We start from the raw sequence: 12,295 nt of genomic DNA on the forward strand, positions 1-12,295 counted from the left end.
GGGTTTATATTTCAAATTTTATTGAAATTGGTCAAAAAATAAAGAAGTTAGGCCAATTTTTCATTTTTTCCGAAAACAGATCGGAAATCGAGGTGTAATCCAGTTTTCGAGACGTCATTGGATTTGCTGTGTCACATCATGCTGTCATGAAACAGTGTATGATGTCGACATCACTTCCTTTCTATGATTGTTCATTTATCTACTTATGATGAAGTAACGCAGAAACACTGAAGATATAAAGATTATTAAAAGATACTGAGTTTGAGTAATTTTTTTTATGTTAATTTACTATCCAAATACTCAAAAAATGGCTGAAATCAAGAGTATTTGAAAATGAATATTATATACATAAATCAGAGGAATTTCAACTGATTTTGACTGTCATTTGAATTAAAAACAACAACAACAAAACATAGTATTTTGCATTTAACATAAAATGGATTTCCTTAAAACAAATCTTGTCACTAACAACATCCCTATAAATATAACAATCTGAATGTGAATACAAAACAAACAAGGTATAAAATAAAACAGCTTAACATGAAGAGAATAAGATTAAGAACAGTATAACAAATAAATTACTACCCTATCAGGCTATCACAATCTTGAAGCTAAGACATAATCAAATTTAGATGCCTTAATCTAAAATACTTTTGATTAATACAGAAACATGCAAGGCATATTCAAAAGAAAAGATAGAACTTAATTCTTCATATCAATTTATTTTTTCTATTTTTGGCTCTAATTAAACTACAAAACATTGATGGTATATAGGACAATAAACTAACACAATGGCGTTCAAATTATTAAAGAATTAAATCATGGACGTTCTGAAATGAAAAGAAAAATGTGATAATCAACATGCCTGTAGTAAGTTTTAACCCTTTAAGTTCATATGCATTAAGAATAAAATTATGGATGTTACTTTCCAAATACTAAAACACACAAAAAAATAGATATTGTTCTGAACCTGATCAGGAAAACTTTCTATCATACTGAAGAGCATCAGTACTTGTAATCGTATGAAAGCTGGACGAAATAATAAACATGTTTTGGATTGAGTTGGACGAAATAATAGACATGTTTTGGACTGAGTTGGACGAAATAATAAACATGTTTTGGACTGAGTTGAATGAAATAATAAACATGTTTTGGACTGAGTTGAATGAAATAATAAACATGTTTTGGACTGAGTTGAATGAAATAATAAACATGTTTTGGACTGAGTTGAATGAAGTAATAAACATGTTTTGGACTGAGTAGAAAGTAGTAAAAAACATGTTTTGGATTGAGCTGGACAAAATGATGAACATGTTTTGGACTGAGTTGGATGAAATAATGAACATGTTTTGGACTGAGTTGGATGTATTAATGAACATATTTTGGACTGAGCTGAGATGTTCTATTTGTACATAAGAATAATTGCGTTTTGGGCTGAGCTGAGATGTAAGATTGGATATAATTAATGTTTTGGAAAGAGTTGAGGTACAATATTTGACATAATAACTAACATGTTTAGGTAAAAGATAACAATACTAAAATTTATATAATTTAGCAACAGTAGTAGAACATTAACAAAAGCTACAATCTGTGAAAACATTGTGCCACAAAAAAACGTATGATCAACATCATTTTCTTTAAGAAACAACATATGGCCGACTTAGATAAGCACATCACAAACATAAACATAATATAATAGAAACTCAATAAATTGCAGGCATAAGGCCAGTTAATAGTTTCAGTGATTTTTTTTTTGAATTACCGGTATTTTTTACCGCCTGGGCCAAAATAGCTAATATAATGGTTAATATCCATGTTGTAACTTTTTTATGCAAACATTTTGCTAAGAAAGAGTAAGTTTTGTCAAGATTTTGTTTATATTTCAAGAAATTAATTTCTTTTTTTATTCATTAACGTAATCTACAGTAATCAGATGGGAAAAAAATATAAAATTTTGGGAAAAATGGACTAATTTTTAGCAAGGAGAAACAGCCTTTAGAAGGCAGTAAATATGGCAACTGGAGAGGCTAACCCAAGGTATTTTTGCAAGTCCAGCAGGAAAGACCAAACAAATTATTTATAAATTGCGGCCTAAATTTCATACATAACAAGAGCAGTAATTAATAGAGACAGCGCGCTAGACTATTCCACAGCTTTTGATTCTAAGGATTGCAAAGTTTTGTCGAAACATGTATGGATCACTGTAAAATTAGATAACATTCCAATTCAAATAATAAACGGCAATTAATTGCATAACATGCAAAATAGAGTTATCTCTCTTGATTGTATCAAGTTTCAATGTAATATATGAAGTAGTTGCTGAGAATTATTGACTTATATGTGCTAACATGCAAAATCTTAACTAGAATTTCTGAGTTGAATAATTAAGGGGCAAAATTTTGACTTTATGCCAAATAGAGTTATCTAACTTAAGAGTATAAAGTTTCAATGCAGTACAACAAAGTTTTCGCTGAGATATTGACTGATATGTGCTTACATGCAAAACCTTAATTACCAAGGTGTGATGCCGACACAGACGCAAGAGTGAGTAGATTTCAACATTTCAATTGTCAACATTGGATTTCTTTTATACATATTAAACAAATAATGCACTTCCTGAGTAAAAATTTGGTGACATAGTACCATGGTAATGTTAAAAAATAAATAGTACAATGTTAAACTTGAAAAATGAAATAGAACAATGTTAAACTTCAATATGAAATAGTACAATGTTAAACTTTAAAATGAAATACTATAATGTTACAGTTAAAAATGACATAATACAATGTTAAACTTAAATCAAGGATCATCTTTGACCAGTTTTAAAATCTGACAAAAAAATTATCATTAAAAATATGGCAAATTTTGTAAGATAAAAATCTAAAACAGGGGACAGTAACATTCCAAAAACTCCTTTCCAGGTAAAGAACATACAGTAACAGCCGAAACAATAATAAAATATTAATAGAATATAAATATAAAACTGAAAACAGTCAACAGTTATCATTTACAAAAGCATTGTTAATTTTTTTTATGGCAGTATCATAATTGTTAACGCCCCCAATTTCTCGAACGAAATAAATGATAAAAATTAATGTGAAGACATTTAGAGTTTAAACTGAAATTCTTTTGTTGGTGAGTTTGTTCAATAGATACAGTCACAAGGTAAAGAAAGTGTTTACTCCACATGTAGCTGTATTCCGACTAACACCATCAATTGCATAGTGCTGCTAAAGAATATACATGTAGTATTTAACCATTTTTAACACCTTTCTGATGTCGAATCCAACACTTAATTTTTATGTTGTCGAATCATTTTTCCTCCAATCATCCAATTTTCATCCAATTTCTTTGGTAAATTTGAGATGTAATGTCTTTAATCCTTCCTTATACATGACAGATGTCTTAAAAATTTGCAGATACATTGCAGATGTCTTTAAAAGTTGCTAACACATGGCAGAAGTGCTTTTCTTCAGATAAGGTTCTTGTAGTCATTCCACAAGCTGAAACATGTAATTTTATGTTGTAATATCTTTGTTAATCCACCTAAAAACAATTACCCTATAAGGCGCAAACAATAGATCTATATAAGTTTCTGGTTTCATTCCGAAAGAAGACCAGGGACCATGATTACGAACTGTCTCAAGTCTGTGTACAGACTAAAGTGGCAATACTGCAAATCTCCATTGCATAGTAACTTTCTTTCAAATTATAGTTGAGTTTTGATGACATTCCTTATTGAAATTGTACAATTATTCACATTTATATTTTGATAAATGAATGGACTAAAGATGATTTTTTTGTAATTTAATAAAAGTGCCTTTCTCAGCTTGAATCTAGACTTGGACTTTTCAAAATATTTGGGTGCCGTGTGTTAAAGTTTATTTTGCGACATCAATGGACAATCTATGGGCGATGGCCTGAGAGAGAGAGTATCAGTCATGTTAGATTGTCAGGCACAGTGCACAGTTAGAATGTGATCCTGGTTAGAGTTACTCTGGTTCTTTAATGTAAAGAATCGCAATGTCCAGAAAGAGCTTTTTGAGCCGGGGCGGGTATTGAAACTATGACCCCTTGATTGACCATCAAATGGGACCATCACAAATTTGGGTTGAAATTCCTATGCACCAAAATGGACCCAAACAGCTAAGAATGATGATATTATAGCATAAAACTACATTTATATTGTTTTTTGTTTAACTAATCTCCCTAAAAAGGGTAAGCCAGGAAACCAGAAAGAAGCATTAATTTGATTGAATAAATTTAAAGTAATGTCATTGTGAGAATTCAGTAAACATATGTACACTGACATTTATATTTTATTTATAAATAAATATTATTATGCCCACCATTGCACGTATTGTTCATCCTCGCTGTGGGCCTCCACAATCTGGCGGACCCTGGGTGAAGGATTCAGCCCGTGCTTCTCCGCTCTGTTCCATCGCTCTAATCGTGTGATTCCTGGTGAGAAATGACACATGTACAGTCATAAATATAATAATAAGATGGTATTGGAAAAATACCTTGCTATAGTCATAGTCCAGTCATCGAAATTAGTCTTTTGGATGAACATGCCTGAATTTGAATACAAATGCTTCAGCTTGTAATTAATTTTTTGAACAAGCCCTGCTGTATAAAACCCAGAATTTGAGCAAGCCCGGATAGCATTTTACCACTGCAGGGCCTGCGGGCTTGTGCTAATTTCAACCACTGATAGCCCATTTCTTGGAGCATTAAAATTGAACATTAATGTGATTTTAAACGCTTTAAATGTATATCTGATATGGAACTAGTTAGTTTTTTAGGCTTATAAGCGTCTTGTTGTACATTATTTTGCACTTGGTTCTAACTACTCATTGTACAGTTATTACTACAGGTTGTCCGGTGAGCACAGAGGTGAGAGCATGTATGTTTCTCACCTTGGCAACCCTAGTATGATTCCCAGCCTTGGCACATGTGAATTTGGTTGGTGGACACCAAGCTGAATAAGTGGGTTTATGCAAGGTTTTCCCCACAACACAAGACCACACTCTCGTGCTACATTGTGCCAATGTGAGTGACTCAGCATAACATAAAATAACTTTCTTCACAATAGTTGTAAGATAAATTAAATTCAAACTAACAACCCATTCCAGCCAATTAACTCTTCCCAGTAGAGCTGATTTCTCAAACAATTTAATCCAGCTTAGTCGAGTGCTTATCTCATTAATTAATAACAAGGCAAAGGTTATCTTTATTTTTGGTATGTATAAAATGATAATGAACTGACTTTTTATCAGTGAAATCGCTAAATAAAACTTATCTATATGCATTATACTTACCCATGCTGGGGCCATATTCCCAGTTCAAGTCAAACTCCTTCAACACAACCATGTCCTGCTCGAACTGATCCTTGCTTGTTGATGGCTTAACATCATCTACAATGCAAACAAAAAATAAAAGTAAAAGCAGCTAAGCTACAATAAATAACATATGTACATTTTGTTCAAATATGTCACAGAAAAGCCAAAAAAAAAATATGTACAATGTTTTAACAGTGCCTTTTTACAGTTTTTTTTTGTAAAAGGTGCCAATATAACTATACCATTATATATTTCAAACAAAACCTGCTTTAAAATTCTTTGTGTCCCAGAATCGACCCAAGAAATTATCACATGTATGACTTTACTTTTAGTGAAAAAAGCATACTTTTGGGATTTTTCAAATTAAAAACACAGAGTAAAAAGAACTGGCTGAAAGCCAAAATGTGTGGTTTAAATGACAAACTGGTTATTGTCTGAATCATTTATCTTAATTGGAACCAACTTTAATATTCGAAAAAGGCTTGCGTACTAACAAATTTCATGAACTTGTAGAATAAAATCGTGTAATTATGACACCACTGCTGACAAATCCTCTTATGTCCTCCTGTTGTAGTGGACAGATTATTTATACGATACATTTACGATTTTTTTTTATGGCAATTGCTTCCTTTGGGATTAGAAGAATCCCAATCAGAAAAGTCCTGTATTGAAATTTTGTTAAAAAAAATGTTATTTTTGATTAGGCAAAACCAATACGTCCAAAATTCCCTAAATTAAATAACAGTCCTTCAATTAATTTCTATTGCAAATATTTACTTGACATCGTTTTATCACAATATCAGTTTCATAATTAATACATCAACCATGCTATTTACTAGGTAAACAGAACACCTCAATCTTACTTGCAAATTTGCGTTCACTTCCTGATTGTTTTGTCGTTCTGTATGAAGAGGTTATCAATCTATTTTTTGAAGACATTTTATTTTGATTTGTGTGGAATAAACTGATAATATTATCTCATGACACCTGAAATAAAGTTATATAGAAAATGAAAATGCTAATTCAGCGTCTGTTTGTGTTGTGCAACCGTCTAACGTTCGATTTCAGATTCATTGAATTAATCGATCAGTTTCACCATGGCTGGAAACACGGAACTGAAAACAGGATTAAAAGGGAAAAATAAGACAGTTAATGCCGTTGACGACATAAGAATTACACAATTAAGGTATGTTACGTTGATTAAAGTTCATGAGATTATTTTCTTAGCATAAATAATGGAAAATCACTTCCTTCTATGGGAAGTACTACTATATTTCGGATGGATTTTGTTCGGATTGGTATTGCTTGATTGTAATATTAGGTATGTTTACCTGGTAAACCGGTTTTTCTATTGACAAATCATTGAATTTTTCCTTAAAAAAGCTGTTCATTTATTTTGTGTCTTGAAATCTCATATTAATATTTACTAATTCAATTTAATTAAAGCGTGTACTGTTATCTTTTTCGAAATGCAATAATCCAGTCATCGAAATAAGACTTTTGAACGAACAAGCCATTGCAATTCTTTTAAAAAGCCCTGCTATATAAAATCAAGAATTTGAGCAAGCTTGAACCTTTTTACCAGTACAGGGCTTGCAGGCTTGTGCTTATAAAGACCACTACATTAAACTGTAATGTATTTCTGTAGGGAGCTGGTGCTGGCCACACTGAGCATGGAGGTGAAAAGAAATGAAGAGAAAATGTTGATCTGTCTCGATGCCCCATCGTTAAATGGTAAATATTGTAGGACAGCACATCCTGGGCTTTACCAGGTGGGAAGAGGATGTTGGACACTAGATCTCGGACAGTCATGATTCTTGCCTAAAGTTTTGAAAGAATGAGGAGCTTATCTAAATGCAGCTCCTAAGTTTTTAAGTCATATATTATTTTTCATAAAGAAATTACACTTGCTTCTTATTCTATTTTAATGACATATAAATTCATGTACATAAAATATTGTTTTGTACTCAAGGTAAATGTATGGTTCGATAAATCAATAGATTTTTTTATTTTTTTTGCAGGTGAAGTTGGAATCAACTGGAAAAAGAAATTTGGCTCTGCCGTCCACATCATAATGGCTGACAAAGATGATGTAAAAACTTTGAAACAGAGCTGTCAATCAAAAAGTATCCAGGCTTCTGATTGGCTGCTGGAGGCAGACCATGTGCCAGGGATTTGGCCAATTACAGAGCAGAAAGAAATTGAAGTGTTTGTGACCCCAGCACCAATACAAGCCGTTTTACACAGGGAGGCATTTAGTTTTATGTAAGCCAGACTTTTTTACATTTTGAAGATGTTTTTGTAACAAGGCTTTTGTTTTAGACATCATCAAAAGTTATGTCCCTTGGCCACATGAATATTTAGGTTAACAGGTGAAGAGCTATATTGTGAAACACTCATACAACAATATTTAACTGGTCTATAAGTATTTTTCATGGCCATGAGAGTAAGATAGTTGCATCCCAGCTGCACCTCATTCCTCGTTTCTGCAAAACAACCACAAAGGTTTGGATTAACCTATCTTACATGAGCGGCCATGTTAGATCCTTTCACTCCAACCTCAGATAAGAAAAATAAAGTAAAAATGTATTGTAGTTCCATAGCGGTATTTTTTTTCATTGCCCATGGGCAAGAGAAGGATTTCCACTGAAAATACAACGGCAGACAACATAGGTGCTCTTGAAAGCCTCTCATGTATCTGGGAACTACAAAAAAGGTCAAAAGAGTAAAATTCCTGTGTATTATTGTAGCTACATAAGCAGCTAAGCATTGGCACTTGCTTGTGTCTCCCAGGCTTTTCCTAAACAAATTTATTGTGATTTATTATTCCAGTCGAAACTCGCTATATCAAACTCTGTTATCTCTATGTTTTGGTTATGTTAAACTTTTTTCGAATATTTGGGTTTTGTTTTTTGTATTTCGGTTATATCGAAAGTTCGTTATCTCAAAGTATTCTGGAGGTCCTAACAACTTCTTTAAAGAGTTTTAGCTGTACTTGTAATCAGTTGAAAGAGATCTTCACATAATTGTTGTGTGTGATGCAGGTACCTCCATCCAAATCAGGGTGTTGGTTTGTACACAGGAAGTGTGTTCGCAAATCTCCGACACAACGGCACTGTGTGTTTCCAGTCGAGTGACCTAGCCAGTCAGTGTGTCCGCTCTCCCCTCCTGATCCAGCGACAGTACCAGGCGTACGTACAAAAGACGGAGTATTGCCGAGAAATGGCCCTCAGAGTGTTTATAGGCGATATAGCTAGGTAAGTCCTCAAGACTGTGACAAAAGATTTCTTGCTCTTCAAATTGAATTGAAACCAGTTATGATTTATTTTAAGAAATGAATAAGCCGAATGGAGCTTTGAATTAAAAAACTAGAATGAATGACTTTAAATGGGAAATTAACAAAATCTATTTTCTGGCAACAAATGTGTTTTCTGTTGTTGCAAAAAGGATGATCAAATATTGTCGTAAAAAATATAAATGGTTTGACCAATTATTTCTGATGATGAGTATTAACTGATTCTCAATTCCTGATGTTCCATTAACATGGCTAGGTGTGCGGCTAGATACCAGCGTGGAATCCAGGTCCTCTACATCCTAGACGTCCGTGACTACTTCTTGGTGGTCGTCAGGGCTATAAAGAGCAACCAGTCAGCATTAAAGTGCCTCGACCAGTGCGGACACGTGTTACATTGTCTCATGTGTCAAGACCGAATTCCTATGCCAAACACACACTCACCTGTTGGTATGTATAAGAACAGAAGGTATAAAATAAAAGGCAATCAAATTCATTTAAAAAAAGAAAAAAAAGATTCCTTTGTGACAGAAATGTATGAAGTATCACAAAAGATACAAAATTCAAAATCGAAATCAGCCATAATCCAAACTTTGGGGTTTTTCAATTTTTGGCTTTGCAGCTACCTGTCTTTTTTATAACCTGGCTTATACCCTACTTTATTTAAATGATTTATCAGGAATTACCAATTAAATTTAATGAACTTTGATTATGTGACTGAGTCGCTGGCCTTGTCATTGCGCAAACACTTTGCCATAGTTCAAAAGCCATTTAAAGATATATTATGAAACTTGGCACGCTTGTTCCTACGTATAGCTTGGCCAATAACTCTGGCTTGAATAATGGTTGAGTTATGCCCCTTTTTGATTTGCTGCAATCCAAAGTCTGTTGTTTCAGAGGAACCATACAAGTTACTGTCGTGCCGCTGCAAAGAAAAAAATCCTGGAAAAACTGGCGTACTGCTTGGACCCATGTGGTAGTGTACTTTGAACTTTATTTCTTGTATAGGGAGTGAAAGTTTTAGAATTGAGGTTTTGTTAATGTAGGAAAACAATTGGTTATTGCATGGTTCACTATTCTCAATACATGCACGTGCTATTGAAATGACTCAGCAACACATCACTTTTATACAAGCACTGACCAAGTGTTTTCATACACAGATAAGGGCTATTCCAGTAAAACATATAACCCCCAGGGGGAAGGCAATTATTTTAAAAGTATATAGGTGGGAGTCTTTTTTCGCTAATTTGGACCCAAATAGGGTAAATTTGCTTCTGTAGGGGGGTGGCATAATTTAAAAGTGCCTTCCTCCTGCGGGTTATATGTTTAAATGGAATAGCCCTAAGCTGCAATTCTCAGATATTCAATGTTTTGATTTTACATTCATTATCTGCAAACTTTCTCTGGTATAATAATCCTTTTCTCAATTGAACTTAAATTATAATATATAGTATGATTTATATCTATAATAAATTAATAATTGATTTTTATAGTTTATTTTATGTAAAGAGTATGTAAAAACAGTGGCACATGTTAATCTTAAATGAAGCCTTAACAGTCAGCATTGGAATATACTATTGTTTTTATGAATAAACAATTAAGAAGTCATAGAACTAAAAGTAGAATAATAAAAAGCAATAAAATACTAATCTTATATATCTTCTCTCAGTATTAACTGAACTTCTTATAACTTCTCGATGAAGGCTTGGGAACCTGGTCGACACTGACTACTTGGAGAATCTGCTGAAGGAATGTAAAAAAAACAACCTCAGCCCGACATACATGAATGTGTTAAACACAGTGTTGGTGGAAGCGCGATGTGACCGGCGGGACATGCAGGGTGGGGCCCTACAGCCCAGAGAAAAAACTGATGATCGGACAGATGAAACGAAAAATGGAAAGGGTGAGACTGTAAACACGGAACAGTGTGGGGGAAATAGACTCACAAGTGTACCTTCAGATTCTGCTGGTTTGCAAACTGACGCTGATGGTAAAAGCGATCAAGTGGCTCAAAGGAAGGCTGGTGAAGGTGATTCAGTAAAAACTGGATCTAATGTTGGTTGTGTTAATGTGGAAAAACTAAGTGTTGGTGATGAAGGAAAAGCGAGCGATGAAGGCCCAGTTAGAAAAAAGCGGAAGCTTGATGAAGCAGCTAAAGATTCCTGTGGCATGAAGCAACACTCTGATATGCCACTGTTTTATTATGATCTGCAAAAGAAGAGATTTTCTGGATTCCCTAAGTAAGAATATATTTATTTGGTGCTTTTTTACATACTTTGTTTTAGTTCATGCTGTTTATTATGTTATTTAAATCAATGGTTATTATTTATAGTTTCAGTTTTCACTTATGTGCTCAAACTTGAATATGTGTGTATATGTATGTTTAGTGTATTATATGAAAACTCTGCAATGTTTTTGATGTTTGGTAGTTTTTAACATCTTATGGAATAAGCAGCATCATGCAGAAACAGTTCACTATCCGGTACATGCCTAGGATAAATTGTATAAGTCTTACAATATTTTAATTTAATTTACTCAGTTAATTTGGCCTAGATGCCTATTAAGTAAACTTGCATACTTTTAAACCTATGTTTCCCATTTACAGGCTGGAGAAGGTGGTCATCCTCCTGAGAGAACATGGGTTCCGGGCGAGTCGCACCCACTTTGAGACCCAGGCTGTACGGACGGACGCCACCTCTGGCCAGGTCATAGAGGTGCTCCAACACACCATGGAGCGCAAACAAGACTAAAATGTGTGCTGTTGTAATTCCTTTATGTACATGCTATGAATATGGTAGAGGTACTGTGATGAGTCATCGAAATTGGACTGTTTGGTAAACAGGCCCAAATTTTTACTCTATCACTGGGCTTATTTCTTTTTAAGGGAGCCTTGCTGTATTTGTATGTAAAATTCAGCTTTAAAGTAAGCCCTGAATACATTGGATCAGTGCAGTGCTTCTGCTAATAGCGACTATTGTGTGAGTTTAATCTGGGAGTAGGATTGTGATTGGTCCCAAATTGAATGCTGGTAATCAACAGTCATCATATGCCATAGATACCATTGCAAGAAAAAAAGATAATTGGCGAAAACTTCCATAAAATGATGTATTATCAGCCTCATACTAGTTCGTTTTGGTAATTCTAGACTTGTTTTGAGGAGTACTATATTTTGGGACCATCTGGTGTCTAGTACCTTTAACATTAACAATCAAGGACTAAGGAGAATTAGACATTTTTTAAAGTAGATGGCTTTAAATAGTTCTCTTTCCTCAACTAAGCAGAATATTTTATGGAAGTATTTGTAAGTGCCATTTCATGTCCCACACGCTTTTACATGAACGTTCATATTAAAATTGTACGTATACATTAAATGTTAGGTAACCGTGATTTGAAAATAGATGATAAAATGAGTGTTAATTTTATAATATTGTCAACTGTATTATCTCCACACACTTGTGCTATGTAATTTGTTCAAACATATTTTATTCAACATAAATATAAAGTGTTGCAATGCTGTATGTAATACTATTATATACATGAAAGCACGGACCTAAAAGCCATATATAGGTCCGTGGTGATAGTATGTCCTTCATTTGTTTTGTTGCTTTAGTTTAGTGATATATTGTTTATACCATTTACCAGTAAAGAGAAAATAACTCAT

The 12,295-nt window shown here is 33.6% G+C and overlaps 2 protein-coding genes across 2 annotated transcripts; one reads left to right on the forward strand and one right to left on the reverse strand.

Annotated features, from left to right (window-relative positions):
* Positions 1 to 412: 412 nt before the first annotated feature.
* On the reverse strand, positions 413 to 6,401 carry LOC128231285 (DNA polymerase delta subunit 4-like). The gene is made up of 4 exons (XM_052943910.1): positions 6,206 to 6,401; positions 5,322 to 5,417; positions 4,350 to 4,461; positions 413 to 3,503 (listed from the first exon to the last, which is right to left on the reverse strand). The coding sequence occupies exons 1-4, from the start codon at positions 6,279 to 6,281 to the stop codon at positions 3,473 to 3,475; spliced, it is 315 nt and encodes a 104-aa protein (XP_052799870.1). The 5' UTR covers positions 6,282 to 6,401; the 3' UTR covers positions 413 to 3,472.
* Positions 6,400 to 12,295, forward strand: LOC128231284 (TRMT1-like protein). Its single transcript, XM_052943909.1, has 8 exons — positions 6,400 to 6,528; positions 6,991 to 7,076; positions 7,364 to 7,607; positions 8,387 to 8,599; positions 8,894 to 9,084; positions 9,532 to 9,610; positions 10,338 to 10,874; positions 11,240 to 12,295. The coding sequence occupies exons 1-8, from the start codon at positions 6,440 to 6,442 to the stop codon at positions 11,382 to 11,384; spliced, it is 1,584 nt and encodes a 527-aa protein (XP_052799869.1). The 5' UTR covers positions 6,400 to 6,439; the 3' UTR covers positions 11,385 to 12,295.

Source organism: Mya arenaria, chromosome 4, assembly GCF_026914265.1.
Source record: "Mya arenaria isolate MELC-2E11 chromosome 4, ASM2691426v1".
In the NCBI taxonomy this organism is placed as follows: Eukaryota; Metazoa; Mollusca; class Bivalvia; order Myida; family Myidae; genus Mya; species Mya arenaria.

Coding starts and splice junctions, on each gene's coding strand:
- LOC128231285 (XM_052943910.1), bottom strand. CDS start 6,281: ATGTCTTCAAAAAATAGATTGATAACCTCTTCATACAGAACGACAAAA. Junction 4,462..5,321: donor GGAATATGGCCCCAGCATGG/GTAAGTATAATG, acceptor ATTTCTCACCAG/GAATCACACGATTAGAGCGA. Junction 3,504..4,349: donor GATGAACAATACGTGCAATG/GTGGGCATAATA, acceptor TACATGTTTCAG/CTTGTGGAATGACTACAAGA.
- LOC128231284 (XM_052943909.1), top strand. CDS start 6,440: ATGGCTGGAAACACGGAACTGAAAACAGGATTAAAAGGGAAAAATAAG. Junction 7,608..8,386: donor AGGGAGGCATTTAGTTTTAT/GTAAGCCAGACT, acceptor TGTGTGATGCAG/GTACCTCCATCCAAATCAGG. Junction 10,875..11,239: donor AGATTTTCTGGATTCCCTAA/GTAAGAATATAT, acceptor TCCCATTTACAG/GCTGGAGAAGGTGGTCATCC.